This window comes from Molothrus aeneus, chromosome 5 (genome assembly GCF_037042795.1).
Source record: "Molothrus aeneus isolate 106 chromosome 5, BPBGC_Maene_1.0, whole genome shotgun sequence".
Classification (NCBI taxonomy): Eukaryota; Metazoa; Chordata; class Aves; order Passeriformes; family Icteridae; genus Molothrus; species Molothrus aeneus.
Genome location: NC_089650.1, coordinates 16228345 through 16251596, shown reverse-complemented (window position 1 = coordinate 16251596; position 23252 = coordinate 16228345). Strand labels below are relative to the sequence as shown.

The 23252-nt window shown below is 36.4% G+C and overlaps 1 protein-coding gene across 2 annotated transcripts in view; it reads right to left on the bottom strand.

The window, feature by feature from the left end:
• The window catches only part of WASHC4 (WASH complex subunit 4), a 53520-nt gene that overhangs the window by 25026 nt on the left and 5242 nt on the right, over nucleotides 1-23252 (bottom strand). For both annotated transcript variants that reach the window (XR_010783685.1, XM_066549782.1), the window contains exons 4-24: nucleotides 23086-23151; nucleotides 22872-22917; nucleotides 20568-20635; nucleotides 18435-18517; nucleotides 17420-17462; nucleotides 16810-16913; nucleotides 15916-16036; nucleotides 14240-14363; nucleotides 14014-14141; nucleotides 13253-13413; nucleotides 10955-11081; nucleotides 9532-9657; nucleotides 8123-8230; nucleotides 6707-6853; nucleotides 6523-6602; nucleotides 5544-5649; nucleotides 4713-4829; nucleotides 3434-3602; nucleotides 3145-3299; nucleotides 1543-1617; nucleotides 630-734 (exon numbers count right to left, since the gene is read on the bottom strand). Coding sequence is in view for 1 of the 2 variants with exons in the window: in XM_066549782.1 (XP_066405879.1) it covers nucleotides 630-734; nucleotides 1543-1617; nucleotides 3145-3299; nucleotides 3434-3602; nucleotides 4713-4829; nucleotides 5544-5649; nucleotides 6523-6602; nucleotides 6707-6853; nucleotides 8123-8230; nucleotides 9532-9657; nucleotides 10955-11081; nucleotides 13253-13413; nucleotides 14014-14141; nucleotides 14240-14363; nucleotides 15916-16036; nucleotides 16810-16913; nucleotides 17420-17462; nucleotides 18435-18517; nucleotides 20568-20635; nucleotides 22872-22917; nucleotides 23086-23151 (2259 nt within the window). In the remaining variant the exon portion in view is untranslated. The remainder of the gene's footprint in view (nucleotides 1-629; nucleotides 735-1542; nucleotides 1618-3144; nucleotides 3300-3433; nucleotides 3603-4712; nucleotides 4830-5543; nucleotides 5650-6522; nucleotides 6603-6706; nucleotides 6854-8122; nucleotides 8231-9531; nucleotides 9658-10954; nucleotides 11082-13252; nucleotides 13414-14013; nucleotides 14142-14239; nucleotides 14364-15915; nucleotides 16037-16809; nucleotides 16914-17419; nucleotides 17463-18434; nucleotides 18518-20567; nucleotides 20636-22871; nucleotides 22918-23085; nucleotides 23152-23252) is intronic.

The window sequence follows — 23252 nt, the reverse complement described above, 5'->3', positions numbered from 1 at the left end:
ACCTTTGTCACTGTATCCAAACTTGAGAATCCCAACGATAAATTCCTACTGTAGCAGACACAATGTACCTCTTTGCATTTACCTTGCAAAGAGGCAAATACCTTTGGCTGGTTAAATGGCCACCTACACCTCAGACATCATTAAAAGCTTTGTAATAGGAACTCATTTTTCCAACAAGCGATCAGAGGTCTGTAGCTTTATTTTGCAAATTGAAAAGCTGGTATATCTTAAGCATAACAATTACAAGAAGAACTTAAAAAATCAACATTGCATTTTTTCAAGATTTGCTTTAACTGCAGCAAAAGTATCTCTCTATTAAGTGTCAATAAGGAGAAAATCAGGCCATACTGTCCAGAACAGTCCAACCAGAACATCTATTTCTCCTTTGATGTGGTTTTAGATTGCTTCCTTAACATTTAGGTAAGTGGAAGTAATAACACTCTCAAAACATTGTGATATTGATTTGTGCCATGTCCAAGAACTCCTTTGTTTTATTAATTCATGCAGAACATTATTACTGCATTATTAAAACTGCATAACCAAATAAACTATAAGGAGATGCAAGGAGGAGGTTTTTGTGCACAATCAAAAACAAATAACCCAACAGCAGCAGTGCAGAAGATACTCACTGTTGTGTTCATGATTCCTGTTCCATGAGTTCGAATTGAGTTAGCGATGTGTCGGATATTGATGGTGTTCAAGTGTTTGTTATTACTAGTTCTTTCAATGAAGATCTGGGAGGCAGGGAGGGAAAATAAAGTTAAGTACTCAAAACTGCTTCTGTGATAAATTATTGATCAAAATAGCCCACATCCTGAGAGCAGCTGATAACTGGTGATTAGGAAAAGAACCAAGAAAATCCAGCATGGATACAATGAACTTTATCTAGTAAATTCTTCCAATTTCTACACAGCAGTGATTCAACAATTCTAAGGCAGATGTTGCACTAAAGACTCCCATATTTGAGATTATATCCTACATTAAGTGGTATAAATTCTTTTGGCACCTGTTTGCACTTTTGACCCCACATATACCACAGCAATGAGTTCCACTACTGAATTATAAACTATGAAAAAAAGTACTTATTTTCTTTCAGGAAGCTGCTCATTTTTGTAATGGGTGCCTCATTCTCACATTGTGAGAAACCCCAAAGGTTTGTTCCCTGTCCATGTTCTCCATGTCATTCACCGCTTCATCTCTCCAATAACCCATTTTCAGATACACATTTTTCAAGCTCAAAAATCATAACACACTTAGTATGCTCTTATAGAGCAGACAATTATCCTTGCTGTCATCTGGCTTCCCTGGAAAACTGACATGCAGTGATCCTACTGGCAACATATTTCTAAAATATGCTACACAACATTCTCCAAAACCAAGCCATAGCATCCTCCAAGATGTTTTTCTAGAGCACCAATACTATTTTATAGCCTTTCACTACGCACGTTCAGCCTGGGCTTTCTTTACACGTACTACACTCTGCATTTTTCAATCCCTTCAAATTGGAGCCAAATGCCAGGAAAAGTATGGGATATACCTTACCTGATTATTCAAATTGTAGAGGTAGCGGGATACAAAAACATGAATATTTCTCATGATTTCCAAAACATCCAGACCCTGAAACAATATTATTTATTGAGAATTACTATGACAAGACTTCTCAAGACCTCCTGACACACCTAACCACTAAGGTGCAGAAATACTATTTATGCAGTCATTTGAAGGTATTTTAGAAAGCAGTGTTTTTCTTTGCAAAATGAAGAACCTCTTAACAATTTTTGTTTGGTGTCTGAAAGATAACACTTAGAGGAGAAAAAAGCAGCTCAGCCCATGTTTTAATATTTGCACTCCTGCCTGGTTTTTTCCAGCTTCCCCTGAAAGTAAGGAATTCTCCAGCCTATTCCACAAGGTGTAATTAAACGATAAAAAATAAAAAATTGAGATGTATCTGTTTTCACATTCTAAAATATAGAATCTTGCCTTAGAGATTCCTACAGACATATAGATGTTTACAGAGAAATAAGCAACTAGCTAATTATCAGTACTGTTGACCCAACCTGTATAAAATACTGAAGTTTGCTATTTAACAGTATAAATTTTACAACTATTTACACTATTTCCCCTAAGGAGTCCTTTAATTATCATTGTGCCTAGAGATGATGCTATTTAATTTATATACCTTATTTCCAGTTGTGCCAGGGATTTCATCAGGCTTTTGAGGCTGGGGGTTTTTGAAGTGTGAGGTGTCTTTGTTTTGAAGTAAAGTTCATACCAGAATTAATGTTATGAAACCAATTTGTTAAATTGTTTAATTCTTTGTAACAATGTGCTTATCAAATATGGCCAAGAGAAAACCAAGGCTGGAAACAGAAACTGATCTACAGCACTTCTGTGCCAAAAAAACAGCTGAAGTTCTTAGTTCTATGCAGTCTTTCAACTTAGGAAGACACAGCCATTATGAACATTAGAAAAAAAGGGGCTGTATTTCTAAGAGCCTTCACCAATGTGCTAACCTAAATGAGGGAAAGAAGCAAACTGCCAAAAATATCCAAGATATTATAACTCCAGAAGGAAAGTCTCCAGAACTATGCAATCTGTAGACCCTGTAACAGTGAATATCTTCACCATTAACTTGATGACTCCACAACTTTATTCTGAATGTCACCATGTTTAGCAGCTTTTAGGAGGCTATAAATCACTCTCCTAGAATCTAATTCACAGGTGTCCCAAAGTCTTCCATCTCCAGCCTGTGAAATAGCTTCTCTTGATGATCACTAAGCAAAAGCTAGCAATAAACCAGAGAGAAAGACCCACCTCTCAAAGGTCATTCCAGACTTGTAAGAGTTGTCTTGGCAGCTTGCCAAACTGCTGACACTGAATTTTCAAGAACACTGTCTCTGGCTTTGCATACTCAATTCATTTCATTATATTAAAAAAATGAAAAATTCAAGTCCAACATAACATTAATGAATATTAGTGTGATCTCCAAAGGCAGATACAGATCCTGCCTCACAATTCAACCAGAAATTAAAGGTCACTTTTTCCAAACAGTTCTCTGCTCTTGGATACTTTCATTTCAGTGATTCAGTCCTATGACAGTGGAATGGTGGTTTAAATTCTATGCTTGCCCTGTGAGCACTGTACCTGCTCCAGAGTTTGGCTGGGAAGGTGAGCTTCAGTCATACTTAAACCATAGCGCTGGGTTGCCAAATTTCTCATCTCGCTGTAGGTGGCCCAGTCGTGAAGTGCTACAGTTGTTAAGTTGTAGAAGGTCTTGTCCAAATAATGAGTTACATAAGCTGTGAACACGAAGGATGAACTAAAATAATGCTACCTATTTAGTTAGGAAAGTGTGGAAAGAAGTGAAAAGATATACAAAGCCAAAGTGTAAGAGATGAAAATAATAGAACCAAGCAAATGCATAACTCCTCACCTTTTATGTCAATGAACCGATTGAAAAAACGTATTGGGTTCAGAAAGAAGAAGTGAGCCAGGTCCTTCATGCCAGCTCTGAAGGGGTTTCTGTCATCTAACTTCAGGTGAGTGTGAACTGATAAGCGCAGGTCCTTTTCTATCTCTTTACACAATTTGTCCAGCAAGTGCTATTCAAAAAAGTTAAAAAAACAAAAGGAAAACCCACCAAAACACCAAACAAACACACAAACAAATAACACACACACAAAAAAAAATCATGTTCAGTATCCACTTACAATGCTCTGTTAGAAGAATCAACATTTCTCTCCACAGATATGTGTAAGACTGTTAAAAGAATCAACATTTCTCTCCACAGATATGTGTAAGACTCTTAAAAGAATCAACATTTCTCTCCACAGATATGTGGAAGACTGATTAAACTAGTGAAGAAAGCTTTGCTTTGGTAAAGGCCACACCAGTCAAAGTGAATAAATACTTGGGAACCATAAAAATATTGTTTTCCTGTGTTCTTGTTCTAGTACAAATAGCAAGAAAAAACTACCCAGCTCAGAAAACATAAAGGTTTACCTACCTAATGTCATTTTTTACATGCTTAAAACTTCCATATGCGAGTTTAACACAACTCAAGTATTCTCACTTCTCATTTTAAGGGGAACTAAGCTTAGGGCTATCTATCTAAATAGTAAGAACAAATTCAGTGAGGAAGAGTCTTGCAATAAGAAATTTGGTCTGATTTTCTGAATAATATGTAATTTTTGTCTTGAACTAGTCAAATAAAAAGCATATTTCAAAGGTTAAAAACTAAGACTTGGGAAATCCAAATTTACATTTTCTTTGTCAAATCTCCTTCATAATTCTAGATAATAATTCAGTCAAGAGGGCATCTGTATTTGCAGACCCTTCACTACTAAAAGCCATGCATGGAAACTAAGAACAGTAGCATTTATTTTAGGCATTCATCCAAACAGAAGCTAATCTGAAAAAAAGCACTCCTCTGTCTGCACAGTCAAATCTACAACTGAGGTTTTGTAAATTTACATAATTTAGAGTGCAGTATTTTCATGTTCCCAGCCAACACAGATCCCATTAAACATGAGTCTTAAATAACCAAAATTGTCAGTCAAACCAAACACCTTCCTATTTATTAAAATACTTCACACCAAAGTTCTCCGTGCTATTTTAACAGATCATATCAGATTTGCTACAATAGATGCTAATCTGAACTATAGATATTTTAAGCACAGTGGTGTGTTTAATTCCCAACCACAAAAAATTACCTCATCGAGCACTTCCATGATTTCTTTGTCATAGCATTCCAGAAGCACCTCATAAGATTCCAAGTGTCTTGCATACATCATAGCAGGTACACAGTCCCGTAGTGCACTAAACATATACTTATTAAAAAACACATATTATTAACAGACAGATATATCACCAGCACCTCAAACAGTGCTCAAAGCTATCAAAAATCAGAACCACTAGTCTTCCCATTTTCATTAAAAACTGACTTCATAAACCCTACTGAAGTGTTCTGTACTTAATCTGAGGTATTATTTGCTACTGACTGGAAGATCCTAATTATTAGCTATTTCGTCAGAAATTATTTGCACTTTATTCATTTCAGTACTATACAACCCTGGAACAGACATTTGATTTTTATCAGGATTATCATGCCAAAGCCTGATTCACATCTGCAGAAAGCACACATTACTTCAACATGAGGAGAAGAGATGAGGGGTGGAAAAAACTACAGCACAACTATCTAACACAGAACCCCTGAACACAGTGATAAATGCTTTAGAAATATGTAACCACAAAGAGGAACAAAGACTTTTAATGTTCAAGTCTAGCTGGTGTTCATTTCAAATTAGAATGAAGAGAGAAACAAAGAGACAGACACAGAGTTAACAAGAGCAACCCGAGATTTTTTTAAAGAAATCTAAGATTTAGAACAAATATTGCTTTTATATCCTCCAGAATGAGAAGAAATGTCTGACTCAGTAGTCGTCAGGGATTTGCTTTTTGAGCTTTTCCTTTAGGAGCTTCAGTCTGAGGTTTATCATTTATTCATCTGAATCTGTCACAACAGTTGTAACATTATTACTTACATGTAGTCTAGCAGAATCCACTGCATTTTCATAGACATCATCTAAATAGATTGGAAAGACAGCTCGATGCCAGTATAAGAAACAACAGTCACATTGTGCTCGAACTCTGGAATAAAAGTTTAATTGTTAGACACGGGTTTGGAAGAAACCATTCTTCTAACACAGTGAGTGTGTTTAAACTAAAGACAAGTGCATTTCAAGCCTAAGTTTTACACCATTACTTTAATGTTCCAGATGCACTGACCATCAGAAGAAAGTTCTTTATTAAAGAACTTTTTTTTCCACTAGCCTATTTATAAATAAAAGGTACTTGGTTTTGAGAAAAAGTTAACTCAGTCTCTGAAAGACTTAAATCTTACATTACAGCAAATTCCTAAATAACTGTTTTCTTACTACATGCAATTAATAGCCTAGAGATCAAACATATTTTATAAATATCTCCTGTAAGTCAAAGGGGAAACAGTCCTCTCCTGATAAATTCCTGGGATAAATGCAGACAGGTTGTATCTCATGAGTCAACCACTAAAGGTGTTTGTCTCTCCCCTAAAAACTGCATGGAACCCAGATATTCACCTGGCTTACAAATGGCCAGCATGATGTAACTTAAGTGTGCACAGAAACTACAGCAGCAGTAAAACATGGTTCACATGTAAACTAGCAGCCCAATCTCCCAGACAGACTGATCCTAACTCAGAAACTTTGAGGTTGGGTTAAGGGGACCACTTCAGATTACCATAAAACCAAGTCATCCAAGAAAGTCACAGAATTCTAAACAATCAACAACCAGGTGAAATGTGACTTGTGCAAAGACAAGTGAGCTTCTGGCTTAATTCTGTAATTCTTTCTGTCCATTCCTGGTCTAAAAAACATGCAAAAATCACCACCAGCATGCAGAGACCAGATTTTGCCATTCACACAGTGAGGATCCAGCTCCCACAAGACACCAGGCTACCTTCTATATACTGCTGTCACTGCTTACCTCTCTGTAAGTTCACTGATCAAGTCCAGTTTTTTCAGAACTAACTGAAGGGGAATAAGTTCTTCATCTTTAAATGTTTTCTGCAGAAATGAAGAAAAAAAACCCACATGAGATCACAAGCTGATACTTTTTCATAAGACACTCCACCAAAAAAATGAAGGGCTGGAACAATGATGGCGCTTACCATCTGCGTTCCCACACTCAGTGCAAGGGAAACAATCAGTCGCCTCTGTTTTGTGCTTGGCCCATTGAGGGTGTTCTCAGCCAACACCAAAGCAGAGAGGACATCCAGGCGCTGCTCACTGTACTTCCTATCAGAAATCACCCTTTTCTTGATGACAAAAAGACACAGAAATTCAGAGAAAAGTTACCTAAGCCTAAAGGCAATAGCTTACTACTTCTTCCCAAAGCTTGTGGACTTGTCATAAATTGAGTATTTCTGCAAATACGTTTTGGGAACAGAGTTAACTGAATCCAAATTCATTTACTCTGCCAATTCAGTGATATTACCTGTCTATACTCTTGGAATACGTGCAGCCAACATGAACATAGGTTAAGTCATACTAATGGATCCTTCTATTTACCAACATTTCCGTTTTAACATATTTTCTGATAAGCAGTCAAAATAACAAGACCTGTTCACACAAGTGTTTAATATCCTTCGGTGCAAAAGTTTTAACATATTTTTCTTAATTTAAAAATAATTGCAACGTAATTACAGCTATAATTTGAAACGTTTATGAAATTGTATATCTTCAAACACTTCGTGTGTGTATATATATATATATACACACATGAAGTGTTTGAAGATATACAATTTTTTTTAGTGACTTTGAAGTTTGGAAACTCCTCAGTTCAATTTATATATCTGTATACAAATTTTTATAGATACAACTATTTTTTTGCTTACCCTAGAAAATATAGAGATGCCAGATACATAAATTGAGATTACAGTCAAATAAAAAGGAAATTTCATAGCTGCACCAGTAACAACAGCACACATCCTTTGTAACTCTGCTACTGAATGTGATGAAAGAATTAAAACCAATGAGTAATACATCAGAAAAGACATACTAAAGTCTCATTTTTCCCTTCGACCTGAATTCTGAAATTCAAGGTTTGACAAGCAAAAGAAACTATTTTATTCCACAGTGAAACAGAGAATTTATGCCCACAGTAGGCTCCTGTAAACCATCACATACTGCTATTTTGCCAAAAAGACAAAGATTTAAGTAACAGCCTGTTTGCTTAGACCAGCAACAGATTGCTTTATCAATGTGCATCAGAAAAGATGTAAGCAAAGGTCAGCTTGTGAAAATTCACAAGAAACAAAATCTAAAAAGAACACAAGAAGAAGATAACAAGAGAGGCAGCAGCTTAGAGGAAGAGGGGAACCATTTTTAGTCAAAAAACAGGTAATCATCTATGCTGTACAGTTTTCTAGGAAAAAGCTTGGAATGACTGGAAAGCTTATATATCTCTGGATTATGACAGAGCATTACACTACACATGTAGAAAAAATACAAAAAACACTTTAAATTAAACTTAATAGTTTTAAAAATACTTAGGGAGATTAATTATTAGAACTTTGATTACATACCTTGGCCACAGAGATAGAGAGAAGAGCCTGATACTGCAGATGCTGAGTGATGTGCGTCACAGAGTCTGCCACAACCATGCTTCTTCGGTAAAACATATATTCTATTGCCTGAAGTCAATTCCAAAACACATTAGGCTCATGTAGCTACCAAAATTGCTGCCGTAGGAATCTGGATTTATGCTGTGTGACTCATCCACACTGCAAATACAGACTCTTTCAATTTTGTAATGTGCTGTTACTAGTAGTTACAATTAACCCTTAGAAACCAAGAAAATAAAACTATTTAGGAGCATAAAAAAGTTTCAGGACTGATTTAAGTTTTGTTTTTTGGTTTTGGATTTTTTTTCAGTTTTGTTCACCACTGCTTTCTGAAGTTACCATGAAAAAGAGTATCTTCTTTTTGGAAAAACTACCAGGAGAAATGTGAAGTGCCACATCTGGGGAGGAACAATCTCCCATACATGAGTATATACCAGGAATCACCCAACTGGAAAGTAGCTTGGAAGGAAAGAACCTGGGGGGTCCTGGTGAACAGCAGGTGGAGTGCAAGGCAGCAATGTGCCCTTGTCCCAAAGAAGGCCAACGGTAGCTTTGGCTCCACTGGACAACACTTTGCTGGCAGCTCGAAGGAGGTGACCCTTCCCCCTGTTCAGCACTGGTGAGGCCACATCTGGAGTCCTGGGTCCAGTTCTGGGTTCCTCAGTACAAGAGATACATGGACACACTGGAGAGAGTTGAGCCAAAGGCCATGAAGGTAATTAACAGACTGGAGCACCTCAAATGTGAGGAAAGGCTGGGAGAGCTGGGACTGTTCAGCCAGAGAAGAAAAGACTTGGAGGGGGATCTTGTCATTGTACATAAATACCTGGAGGGAGGGTGCAAAGAAGATGGAGCCAGGCTCTTGTCAGATGTGCCCAGTGACAGAACAAGGGGCAATGAGCACAAACTGAAACACAGGAGTTTCCCTCTGAACATCAGAAAACACTTTCTTACTATGAGGATAACCAAGCACTGTCACAGTCTGATTGGCCAGAAAGGTTGGGGAGTCTCCACCTTTGCAGATATTCAAAAGTCATCTGGACACAGTTCTGGACAACTGGCTCTACATGTCTCTGCTTGAGAAGGGATAGGCTGGACCAATGATCCCCAGAGATACCCTTCAACCTCAAACTTTCTGTGACATCAACTAAGGAAGCCAGTTAGAATCTAAAATAAATTAAAAAACCAAACGAACAAAACAACTCAGTTCTAGCCTCCCTAATCTATTCTCTAACCAAACCACTCTCAAACAAGAGGTCACGCATGCAAAAACACTTCCCATCACAGTTTCTTTTTTTTAATATGGGATGTCTGGTCAATGTTCTCTGTAATTCCTACATGAAAGAAATAATTTTCATCCAGTGACCTACCTTCAGAAGCTCCACAAGTCTGCACAAGGCTTTTACTGAGGTTTTGGTCATAGGTTTTTGCATTGACATGTAAAGATTCATTGTCGTTTTAATGATGTTGCTAAGACTGTATGCATAAAGAAAACCCTAAAAATAAAATGAATACAAGGGGAAGAAAAATTAAAAATCAGTTTTTCCACACGTCAATAAAGTAAGTGCTCTCTGTTCCATTTCATACATGACAGCTAATCTTTGCCTTTGCACAACAGAGAGCCTACCAGTCCACTAATCAAGCCTGGGATACCAAAGCTGAATGAGACCCTTTTATTAGCAGACACCATGAAACTGCCTATGACTCATTAGATCATCTGATTAACATCTTCTAAAGCCATTCCAATTAAACACAGTTTAGTGAGTCAAATAATCACAGAGACTCAAAGATCTAATAGCTTCAGTCTATTGTAAACCAACCCATCAAACAATTTCCATCTCCCTAAGAAATATCACATCACAAAAACAATCTAAACCTTCCAGATTCTGTGGAACAAATACACTGACAGTATTTAGACAGTTTTACACTTTCTAAATAGAGATGTCCATCCCACAATAAAGATACCAATCATTTCTACATCAATATATGCTAAGCTTTAAAATGTTGATTATATACAACATGACAAACAATTATTAAACTTACTTCAAAGAAGTAGTAACAAAAAAAAACGAAAAAGGGACTAGGAAAATACAGTAAGTGGTGTGGCAAACTCAGTTCAGTATGGAGCACATTTTTAAGTCCACTGCAAATAATTCAAATGTAAAAAAACACAGATCCTGGTACATGCCTATCTTTAGCTAAAGGAGACTCAAGATCATGCCACTTTCACACATCTATTCTCATCAATTTTCTGTCAGAGAGATAGATACTTATAAAAACTAGCAAAAAATAAATTAAGAAATAATTAAGATTACATGCTGTTTGTAGGCAAAAATACCCCAGCTGTCTTGGAAGGTAGTAAGATTCTTACAAAGTATCATCACTAGGCAAAGCACAATGAAACAACACAAAACCTTTACTGGGAGTATGTACTGTCCTAGATAAAACTAAATAGACACTGGTTCAGTCCACTGTAAGTACCTCATGACTCAAAAGGAAAGAAACCCAAAACCTTTACTACAGAGAAGATTAAGTTTCTTGATTTCCTGTGTCGAGAAAAATCCAAAATTCTAGCTACTGAATATTTAGTCAGATTCCCTCTCCCCACATTCTTTATCAAAAGACCTTTTACAGATTTTCTTGGAAGAGTACTGGGCATTAAAAGCTTTATAAGAATTCCAAAACCATGAAATGACACACCAGTGATCACAGAGCTCCTGTAGTTTTTTTTATGTTCAACAACTTGCACCAAAACATCAGTTTGCTGCATCACCACATTAAAAGACTGCACACCTGGATGAAGACATTGCAGCGGTTAGAAAGATCTTCAGAAAACTTTGTTGTGCGCTGCTCCTTGGACAAGATAGATTCCATTTTTGTCATCCACGAGCTCACAAAAACATAATATGACTGCATATCTCTGGGGAAGGAAACAGAGAATGTTGCTCACTTCAAGTAAGAAGATTATGAAGATTTTCTTATTTCTTTCCAAACCTTTCCCTTGCAAGGGAAATATTTTAAACCATCAGTCCCCAAAATAACTCACCTTCCCTAAAGTATCAGAACCCTATACTCATTTACATTTAAATTCTCAGCAGGTAAGGACTAGTTAGTCTGCCAATTATGTCTATACAATGAGTCAAAAATCATCTACTTTTCAAGAGAACACATGGCCCTGTTAGCAGTGCATATACCACATTTCCTTAAATTAAAAGGCTACATAAAACAGTTAGAAAATGCTTTTAAACACTAGACAGAAAAGTCCAACACTGGTGCTACTTTTTTTCACCCCAGTTTGAATTTTTCTTGCTTACACACACACACACAAATACAACTTGTGATTACATCAATGCCAGACTGGACTTAAGTAACATAATTCCACAGAAGTTCATCTGTGTGAATTACACTAGTTTTAATAATTGGTTAAGTAGAGTTAAATAGAGAATTGTGACACTGTAATATAACTTCTTCCAGCAGTTGTAGCAGAAAAGTATTTAGGTCATTGATGCTGTTACCAAAAATGACACTTTTAAAAAGAGTCCTCATATTTAGGGAACAGTCCAATTATCAAAGGCAGTGCAAGGATTTGTAAACAAGCAAGAAAAAGTTATTTGCACAATTCAAATCAGCAGATGCAAAACCTGGATTTTATTAAAATATCCTGAAAGTTGTGTGTAAAAAGTAAGGCAACAAAACTGGGGAAGGAGCATAATGCCTGAAAGGGAGCTGAGGATGTTCAGCCCGGAAAAAAGGAGAACCAGGGAGACCGCACTGCTCTCTACAACTCCCTGAAAGCAGATTTTTGTGAGGTGGGGTCTGGTCTCTTCTCCCAAATAACAAATGACAGGCCAAGAGAAAACTGCACAAGAGGAGGTTTAGATTGAAGATTAGGAAAATTTCTTCACCAAACTGTCCAGGGAAGGGGGGCTGTCCAGGGAAGGGGGTGGGTCACCATTGCTGGAAGTATCTAAAAGATGCGCAGATGTGGGCCTTGGGGACATGGTTTAGTGGTGAACTTGGCACTGCTGAGTTATAACTGGTGATCCTTCAGGCCTTCTCCAAGTTAAATGATTCCATGTTTCTATGAAATGTATATGAATACCAAGATGTTTTTCCGAACTTCTTAATCTTAAGACTTGCACCACTGCCCAAGACCAGAAGCAAAGCAGCAGTGCAATTATGCCCTACCTAGGAATTAAAGCCCAGGAAAGAATCAGGGCTAGGAAAAAGTGGGTTGAAAAAGAAAGCAAGGCAGAATTGAAAATAATCTGTCAGAGAATCAGGCACAGAGCTGCTTTTTCCCCCTTCCCTCCTCCGCCTCCAACTCAGTTCTGCCAGCTTGCTTATCGGAAGACAAAATGCAAAACCTAAGTTTTTATTGCCATTACACAGACCCCAGTTTCCACTTTCTTGTTTTGTTCTCAAACATACAAACCTTAGCCCTGCTATCTTCCTATGCAGGACACTTGTTCTTAAGACTAACAGCTAAAAATATTCCATCTTATCTTTAAGCATATTTTAGAAGACAATGAAGTGAGCTGCACACTACATGCAGAACACAAAACAAGGGAGGCTTTCTTCAAAAACAGATAATTTCAAAGACCATTAAACAAACAGTAAAAAAGTCACAAAGAAAGAAAACCTTGCAACGAAAGTATCATCACCAAGCAGAGGAAAGCTCCACTATCAGCCTACTAGCAACTTACCTCCATAAACACATAGAAAGCAGAGAGCCCTAATAGAAAACAAAGCAGCCCAGGTTACTAGAAACTAGTTTAAAAAACAAAAGGTAATTCGAAAATATGGAAAATAATTGAAAATAACTGAAACAAATATTTAGAACTGCTAGGAACATTGCTATTTTGGTGTAATAGTACATATTTTTCTGAAAGCATGACATGAAAAGCAGCTTAGTTTTGACCAAAATTTTTGCAGCAACCCTAACACACACACACTGCTGCAGTGAAGTGGAACAAGTGACTAACACCACTGACAGACACCACAGAACATGCTACTACACTGAATGAAAAAGCCCACATGCTTAAAAACTATTTGCCAAATAGCATCATTAGGTAGTATTAGGATGCATACTTGGTAAGTGACTGTGCCCTCTGCTGTAGAAAGTTCTCCCTTTGTGTTTTAACTGTATGAATACTTTTCTTGTCCAGTAGTTTGGCAGCAGCTGGAATCTTCTGAATCAGAAAATTGTCAGCAAACCAGATAATGTTAGCTGTTAATGTAATGGCTGGTACCTGGGAAGAAAAAAAAAGGAGGGGGAAATACTACCAAGTAGCAATAAACACAATTAACACAGTTCAGTTTATTTCTGTGTAACTGTTTTCTACAGAGTATTGCATTGACATTAAAAAAGTTTCCCTAGATGTTCACTAAGGACACCATGGGCAAAATTATAACCACTCTCAGTGATTCTAAACAATATTAGAGAATTTAATAATTTCTTCATACCATCCAATATGAAAACATCCCACTCAACTTTGCACTTAGAGGTCTTCCAAAACAAATGTTTCTAGTCACAGTCAAAACCCAAAGCATTTATTCAGCACCAGAGTATTCATAACTCAAAGAGATTTTTTTCTTCAGTGCCATATTCATCTTGAGAAGAAAGATTGTAATAGAAATGATAAGTTTATTTTACCTTGCTATTATGTGAGTGCACAAATTTTAGACCATCTTTAAAAGAAAATAGCAGGGGGGTGTTATAAAAAGTGGAAAATTTTTAACTCTGTTTTCAAACTTTTTTGTGTTCTTTCTTTTCCCAACACTGCGCTACACTATGTAACTCAGGAAATTATCTACTTCATTACTGAAAGAGAAAAGAATAAAGCACTTACCTTCTTACAGACATCCAACAATGACTTATAAAATTTCTTGTCTATAGTCCGAAAAATCTGAAAATGCAATACAAAGAGGCCACAGATGCCCACATATTTATCTCTCTGGTCAATTTCTGAAGGTTCACCTGAAAAAATACACCCTTGTGAATTTTACTCCCACACAAACAATATAAACAATTTGAGAAACAGTGAAGCTGTCTGGAAAAGCATGAGCTTGCCTTACCAAGTTTGGCTTCGACATTTGAGAAAGATGTACGAAGAATATGGGCAAATTCTTCAGCAAATGTGCTGTTCTTTGACACAGTCACTCCACCATTTAAAGAATCAAATTGTTGCTCTATACAGGCCTGAAAAAAAGGGAGGGGAAAATATCAATATATCAAGATAATGCCATGAGTTTTGGACCTTGAAAGAGTACTGGTTTTCAAGAGAATACTGGAAGAGCACACTGATTTAAGACTGACCTAAAGTAGGCCTTTTACATATTACATATTCTGAATTCTATGACATATTCTGAATTCTATGACATATTCTGAAATTCTACATATTCTGAATTATGACATACATATTCTTAACTATGCTTACATTTTTAAGTATAAAACCAGAAAATATTAAAACACTCTTACACTTGACATTCCAAACCCCATTTTATTTATTTTCCCATTTCCTTTAAGGAGCATTTTTAAAGAAGCCATTTGATGAGCTAGTGCTAAGAAACTAGTTGCATATTTTTATTATCACATTATAACCTGTTACTAACTGTCCTTTAATCAATATTATCATACAAGTCGCTTATAGGAGGTGGCTCATGACCTTGCAGCATAAAACCACACACTACTGCTGGCAGTTTAAAAAAGCTCCCAAAACCTCATGACAGTCAAAAAATAGAGACACATTCCATAATTTACAAAGAGACTAGAAAAGTCTTTATGAGAACTGCATCTAATATTTTTAATGAATTATTGTTAGGAAGAGGCATTTGCAGGACAGGAGAGGAAACTTCCTGAATAAATTCCAGTCAAATCCTATTGATGTCTCAAACCTATAATTAAGTCTTTGTACTTATACAGCATTAGGGAAACACAACATGAAAAATGGATAGCTGGTAGCATTGTCCTCTGAAAGAATAAGCCAAACTATGCTTAATTATTTACCTACAATTTCCTTTTGAAGGCTTTTAAAGAACAAACAATTTTTTCCTAATGCCATTTAAGATGTAATGGCATGACCCAAGCAACTGACTCTGCTTTGAACAGGTTCAACAACATTATCATCTGCCCACTATGCCACAACATCCCATTTCAATGTCTGTAATATACACTTTTCTAAAGAAATGGCTTCTTGTATGAATTGAATAAAGTTTAATTTCACTACACAGAAAATGTAACGAAATCCTTCTCATCCACTAGTGTCGCTGAATGATCCAGGGATATGTCCCACCACAGTGGTCTCTAATGACAGCAACCTGTCTTGTACACAAGGAATGACAGGTCACACTCAACATATTTTAAATTTTAAAGATTATTGAGGAAACTAATTAATTTGCAGCTAAAATAAAGACATGTGCTATGTAAATCTGCTCACTATTATGTGGACAAAGCAGAATTCTGATAATACACAGTCCTAATGCCAAGCTGTCTGTGTTTCTCTAGTTCAGCAAAACAGTCAGCATTTACTGCCATCATTCAAAGCTTGGCACAGTTCAAGCACAAGAGAAGTGCAAGAAAGGCTCTGTTGTAAGATCCTTTTTTCTCCCAGGCACAGATGCAAGAGCCAAATTCACACATCACTGTGACTGGAACAAAACCAAAATACAAACAAACAAACCAACCATGACCAAAAGAGTCATGCTTTCATGTAAGCTTCCTCTATCATATGGGGGAATATGAAGTTCATTACCTGAAATATCATTCCATCAAGTAACTGGCATTCCAGTTTTAACAGCAGTTTTTCAAATGGCTTTAGTTTATCTTCTTGAATCCCAAACTTAGAAGGGTTGTGATGGACAGATTTTAGCAGCCTGTAAGGGGTAGATGTGGAACACACACATGCAGCACACTTAAAACATAGTCACAGTTTTATCATATCCTGCACTACTCTGATAAGACATTTTAATTCCCCTCTCCTGCCTTTAGCAGCAACCCCCCCCAAAAAAAAAACCAAAACCAAAACCAAACAAAAACCAACCAACCAACAACAAAAAAAACGAAACCAAAACAAAACAAAAACCCACACAAAAATCATACCAACAAATAAAAAAAGCAACCAATCAACCAAACAAACAAAAAAAACCACCCCAAAAAACCCAAAAATACACTCAGACTGTAAGACTGTATAAACAATTTGCATTTGAGTAACTCTTTGGGTTTTCAAGGACAGAGTTAATATTCCACTAATTCAGCTACCTTTATAATTGTTGACTCTTCAGCTTTTATTTAAGATACCATCCCTTTTTAAAGCTCATCCATTCCCATGATCAATATAGACAGGGATAGTCTTAGCTCAGTTCTTTATACAACTAAATTTCTTACTGAATCTTCTTTAAATCCCACCAACTATTACATTATTTGCCAAGATGCCTACCCTGCACTGAAAATGCAACATTCGTACTCAGACAAAATATTTACTGGTGCCTTTAGAAGGACACTGTGGTAGCTTAGCCCTGCTCTTCACTGAAATTTCTGGAGAGACTACCAAAATCCATGTTCCCACACTGACTTTCTTGGAACACAGACAGATGCATATGCTTTTATGTCTTAATTTGTGGGAGTATTTTTCACACCAGAGACACACCTCTTATACATGGTCCAGTGATCTTTCAGTGTGGCATGATTGTCAATTATTTCATCCAGAGTTATCAAGATTGTGAGCAACTCTCCTAGATGCTCATACATTGCCTGTTTGTGAAGGGAAAAAGAAGAAAGAAAAGGACTGTAATTATTAGAAAGTTTACTGCAGTCATATGAGGCACATAAAATTTCAGTTCCTTTCAATACATTTTCAGCCAACAAGATATCAGCTAGAGAGTTAAAGAGGAGAAATTGTGGTTTAGCAGCTTAAAGATTTGACTTGTAGTGACACAAGAAATATTAAAGGGATGTCTGCACACAAATAAATTCCTTGATCTATCTTGACACCGAAGACTCAATTTTTTAAATAGTCTATATGATGAGGCACACATTGCAATAAAGAAGCGTGCAAACACTTTGTTGCTAAGACATCTAGAATATGACAGACATGGAGACACCAGGCCTTCCCATATAAAGGTCAGAAAAAGCTGATTAATAAAATAAAACCTTTAAATTGAAAGCTGTTCTTAAAGTCACTTTCATGTTGTCTTTCTCAGGATTAATCAAGACCTATATATATTCACATAAGCAAAAGGGTTCCAAATCGTTCCCACCTGAAAATGAACTCCAGATGTCTCTATAATTTTAGGTGCATTCCTGTAAATAAAATCAATATTTTAATGCCTTTTTAATCCTTAGAACAGATCATATTTATCAGTTCTGTATCATGGTGTGTTCTCTGTTTTCTGGGTACATTTTTCTTCATTAACATAGTAATTTCAGGAAACAAAAGAACATCAAAACCTGATGAAAAGTATATACTGTTTGAAATCTGTATGCTCTGATCAAATTTAAAACTGTATTTTTAAAGAGACAGCATGTGACTGGTTGAAACCACCAAGTGTATTCAGTGCACAGGTGTGTCAGCAATTCCCACTTTAGTTATGCAAATAGCCTTGACACTAGAGAATAAAATCACTTTGTATTTACTCAAGCCATGTCCAAGCTACACATCCTGCACCACACAGGAAGTCTGCCTTGTGCTGTGGTATAAGCCAAAAATAAAAGCAACAAACAAAACTGAGAAGAATGATGCTATCCTACTGGGGGATGGGGAAACAATTGAGAGTCCTGCAGAGGTATTTAAAGCAAACTCCAACAATCCTGTTCAGAACTAAACCTTCCTTACAGTTTTCAAAGGAGCTAAACCAAACATCTCTTACCAAGCTAAACTTCAGATGTTAAAACCATGGCTGTTCTGTGAAAAATATATGCCAAGATTTACATGTTCAAATTAAACTGTAGAAGTGATTTGATTTTTTAGCTATGTATCAAGAAACAGAAGGAGCGTATCAAACAGAGCAAGGATAAAAAAAATCAGCAATATTTCTCAAACATAAAGACTAAAAATGACAAACACTAACATCCTTGCATCTCACTATATACAAGCACTATCTTTTCTGAAAACAAAACAAAACCATTTCCATAACTGTTTATGAAACTTACACAGCAAAGCACTCTATCTCTAGACAACAATATTCCAAAAATGACTATGCCTTAAATAGAACATTCATGTTTTATACATTTAACTCTACATAGTAACAATACAGCATTTTAGGCAATAATTACTTGTTGCTGGTATACAGAACAGCCAGCTGATGCACTACATTCACCACCACTTCATAACATCGGGTAACAAAGCAGGACAGCTCCTGAAATACAAGAAAACAAAATGCATATAAATGTATAGATCCTCCTCATAGACAAGTTGTCATTACACAAAAAAATACCCTGAACATAAACTACAGAATATGCAGCTGAAGCTCCAACTACATCCCTAACCCAAGTCAATGGACAGATTTACAGCAGGATGGAAAATATCCTACTAACAGCTCTGAAAAAGGATCTGGGACTAAGCTAAGAAACTACCAAACACAAGCTTCCAGTACAACTCTGACCATTTATAGTATTGTTTCAATTTAGCAAAGACAGCAAGAAGTGACTTGACAACAGATCCCAAGTACTTTCAGGGACAAAATTGTGCTTTTTCCCCACTAGATTCAAGAGTCACACTCTGGATGCTGGTAATAGCCAAATTCAAATTAGAAATTACCACAGGAGCTCTAACTGTAAGAGTGATAAGCCACAGAATACTGCTTTAAAACAAAGAAAGTCAATGTCTTTGAAAGGTTTGCCTGACGAAGGCAGAACTTAGGCTTGGTTATGTAACACAAAATGAGTAAGAACATGTCAACTCTGACTGTAAAGAAGTATCTCTGAATGTAAAGAAGTATCTTAATTTCTATAATGGATTTTAACATGGCATTCCTTGAACAACAGGATAAATTAATATAAGTTTCCCTTAACTGCAGTAATATCTGCTCATTAATTTACCTTACAAATCCCATCAGGGAAATGTCAGTGTGTGATGAGCCTAGCCAGTCTGCACGCAGATGGCTTTATAGCAGACAGCCCACACTGGATGAACAGTCAGCCAGCCAGGAGACTGGGCAGCAGCTGAATTCTGTCTTCCTCTCCATCAAAAATAGATCCTATTTGGGCTTCTGCCTTCCATTAGTCACCAGTTTTCACAAAACATTACTTTTTACTAATGCAGCTGAAATAAGCCAACAGATTCCAGAAGAATGGATTAATAGACAGATGAGATCATGCTTCCTGGGAAGGCAGCACCAGCTGCCATTTTAAAATTTCTGGAAAGAAGTCCAATTCAACAGCACACACATATTAGCAGCTACATAATACAGACAAGACTGTAATAAACTAATATTTCAGAGCATTATTTGGATAACGCTTTAAAAAAACTTTCTGACCTAGCAAATTTGAGGCTTCTGCATCTAGCTAATCCAGAAAGCCCAGAAGAGCCAAGAAACCAATACATGGTGATTAGCTCTACAAAAACCTACAAAGCTGGTAAGACAAAGAGGTTGGAAAATGAGAAAGAAAACACGAGTGATCCTAACAATTCACTGCACTTCAGCATGGTAAAGGAAGTTGAGAAATTACTTCCTACAAAGCATTTGTCTTGTCACGACAATGATTAGTGTCACGCTGCAGAATCAGAACATAAATTTTAACCCCTGTTCAACCAGAATTTATTTAAATATTCTGGAAGCTTCCTCTATATTCTCTACTTCACCACAGCTACTCCTTACAAGCAATATTGCATAAAAATAGAAACATTTTTGGGAATGAGACAGTTGCTTAAGCTATACTAAGGACAAAAAACTCCACAATAGACTGAATCCCAAGAGCACAGGAAATCCTCAGAATAAAAACAGATCCTGTTTTCATTGAAAGGAGTGTTCTTCCAAAAATGTTTGAAGGAAACATAAGCAATTTTTTTAGGTACATACTTTGATTTTGTTTTCTTCAACCAGCTAAAAAAACCCAAACATATAAAACAATTAATCCATTTCCAATGTTCAATAAATACCAGAACTTGCTAACTAAACTCAGCTATCTTTAACTACGGATGAAAGCAACCTCAATTTATATTCTCCAACTGAAATATTTTAAAGTAATTTCTAATTCCTTCTCTCATTAGACTTCCAGAGAGAAGTATAAAAAAATCCCCAAACAATGTGTGATGTATCAGCTGGTCTGCAGGCAAAACATAGTAACATATCAGATGACAGCTATGCCTTTCAGCAAAATGCAAACGGGATATGGCAGACTGTTAAATCCATTTTGCAAGTAAAATTAAGATTATAATTGCTGTCAAACAATCAAAACATACTCTACCTGCAAGAAAGAAACAAATCTTCCCATCTGTATTTGGCAATCTCCCTCCACCATGCTGGAATCTGTGGCTTAAAAGAGAAACATTTGTCAACAGTTTCTAAAGCCTGTGTTGTACCTGTTAAACTGACACTGAATCTTACCCTCCAAGCCATTTATTTGTCATACTAGTAGAGTGCACTATTATAAGTGTATTGATGGAGCCTCAAAACCTTGTAATTTTGCTTTCCTAAGGTGGACTTATTTTTGGAGTTTCTTTTTCATTAAAAACTACATGGTTTATAAATTAGATACAAAGCTGGGAAAAGTCTTCTTCATCTGAAAGAAAAAAAAATAAACCCCGTAATTCTTGAGGGGAAATGTATTATGTAACTTCATATAAATGTTTCTATTTTTAAGAAATTTGCATGAAAATACTAGGTATTTATCTTGCAAGAAACATCCAGATGTTTTTTATGGAGAGAATATACTACACGATTAACTAGAAAGAATTAATTTTTTTTCCCCTATATATCCTTCTGCACAAAAGAACAGGCTTACCACCATAGCTTCACAACATTATCTGTATGACACAGAACACAGAAATACAATAATTACATCAGCCATGCCGAAGTGTTTCAGTCATCTGGAGCAGTTTGAACATCACCTGACAAAATACTGTCTGTTTAATGCGACAACAGGTAGATGCTCTAGACTTGAGATTTTTCTTCTGGGTCACTCTGAGCAAGAAGAGCTCACTTAAAATTACAAGTTTACCTGCCTAAGAAATGCAGGTCTTCTTGCTACATAAAATATATTCTTTTACAGCTGTCAGAGATTAAAGGAGTCTCCATTTTTCTCTAACATGGAGCTCTGGGACAGGATACTAAACATTGCTTTGCTTCCCATTTCCACATTTTATGCAACTTTTAATCTCTTCAGTGTACGTTCCAAAAAACTCTACCCCACTACCTGAAGTTCCTAGACTAGTCCTAGCCACTGCAAAGACAAGATGGGGAAAAAAGTTCTCTTTACATAGATGGAAAAAGCCAGCATAGTATTGGCTTAAATTTCTACCATCCTTGAGCAAGTAACTTTGCCAGTTGTTTAAAGTAAGCAAGCTTGCTGTTATCAAAGAAAGTGCTACAAGTAGGGATATAGAAATAAAGAACATAATTATTGCATTCCTACCTAACCCTCAGAAGGCTGACCTCTCAGTTCCTGACATTTCCAAGCATTCTCTGCACAACACCCATCAGGAACAAATTGCTGCTGTAATATAATAATCTGCTATACTCTGGCTTTTTCACACTAGAGACATGGAAAATTCTGAAGGATCTCCCAGTACCATTTTGGAAGCATATGACTTTAAAATATTTTAAACCACATCTGACAAGACACGTAAGTCTACTAAGAAAAAAGGGAAAAAAAACCAGACCTGCACACCCCCCAAAAAACCTCCCACATAACAAGCTAACAAATCCCCCACTTTTCCATGTTCCTTAAGTACAACAGTTATCTTACCTAGCACTTAAAAGAATTATAAACAGCCCCGAGCTCAACGATTTCACATTCCCTGATATTTCTGATGTGTCTTATGACAAAGATCTGTGCTTATTCCCACACTAGTATCCCTAGTCATTCAGGAGTTACCAGTTTAACTCCAAGGCAAAAAGCTGTCACCTACAGCAGCGTCTCACCATTTGTGAACTGACTTACGATGACTTGGGCCCCTCTTATGCCATGGTCTGAACATGTACTGTGAGTTACCTACACTGAAAGGGGAGGTGATATCAACACACTCTAACTTGTCTTGGAATACCAATTGCATAAGTGAAGAGGCCAGGACTTGGGCCAAGTTATTTATTAATGGTTTCATTGTTTTACTTCAGTTAAATCACAGATTTACTGTTTAACTACAACCGATGTGAAATGTAGCTCCAAAAGGAAGTAAGTTGGTTTAGGATGTGTTTACATGTGAAAAACATGTTTTCAGTGCCATACCTTGCAAAATAGCTGCTACAGTAGACAAGCTGTATGTAGGGAGCTCACACTCCCTACTTCCCATGTAAACAAGGCTACAACAAAATTTCCTGTTCGTGTAACAACACATAGTGCAGGGCTTTACAGATAAACCTTATCTTAAGCTAACTCAGGATAGCTATAAGACACTAACATATATCCCTATAGGCTCAAAGTTCTCTATTTGGTGTGCATCACAGAGAAAGCATATATCCATATAATAAAATTACAGTAATTGTAGCATTTAGTATAACCTGAAGCAATAATATAAAACTACATATGTTTACAGTAAAAGAAGCTACTTACCTCCTTCTCCATAAAACAGGAGGCCATTATAAAATTTAGTTTCTGCCTAACAACAAAAGCAGAAATTTGGTTTTTAATAAATAGGATATATGTAATCAAGCTACAAAATTATTTAGCCATGTCTTGTTTCTTTATTGATAAAAATAAATGTATATATCAGCATGCCAAACAGCAAAACTTTTCATATACAATAATAAAAGTCAGCTGAATTTACCTCATATTTTAACTTCTTGATTTCACAGCAAAGAGCAGCATACACTGTTATAACTTTGTTTAGAACCTAGACTCAAAGTGAGGAAAAAAAATCACACAGATTACAAACAAGTTCACATTTAGAGGGCTTGGATTGAGGTTGAATAACTTTTTTTTTCCCTTAAAGCA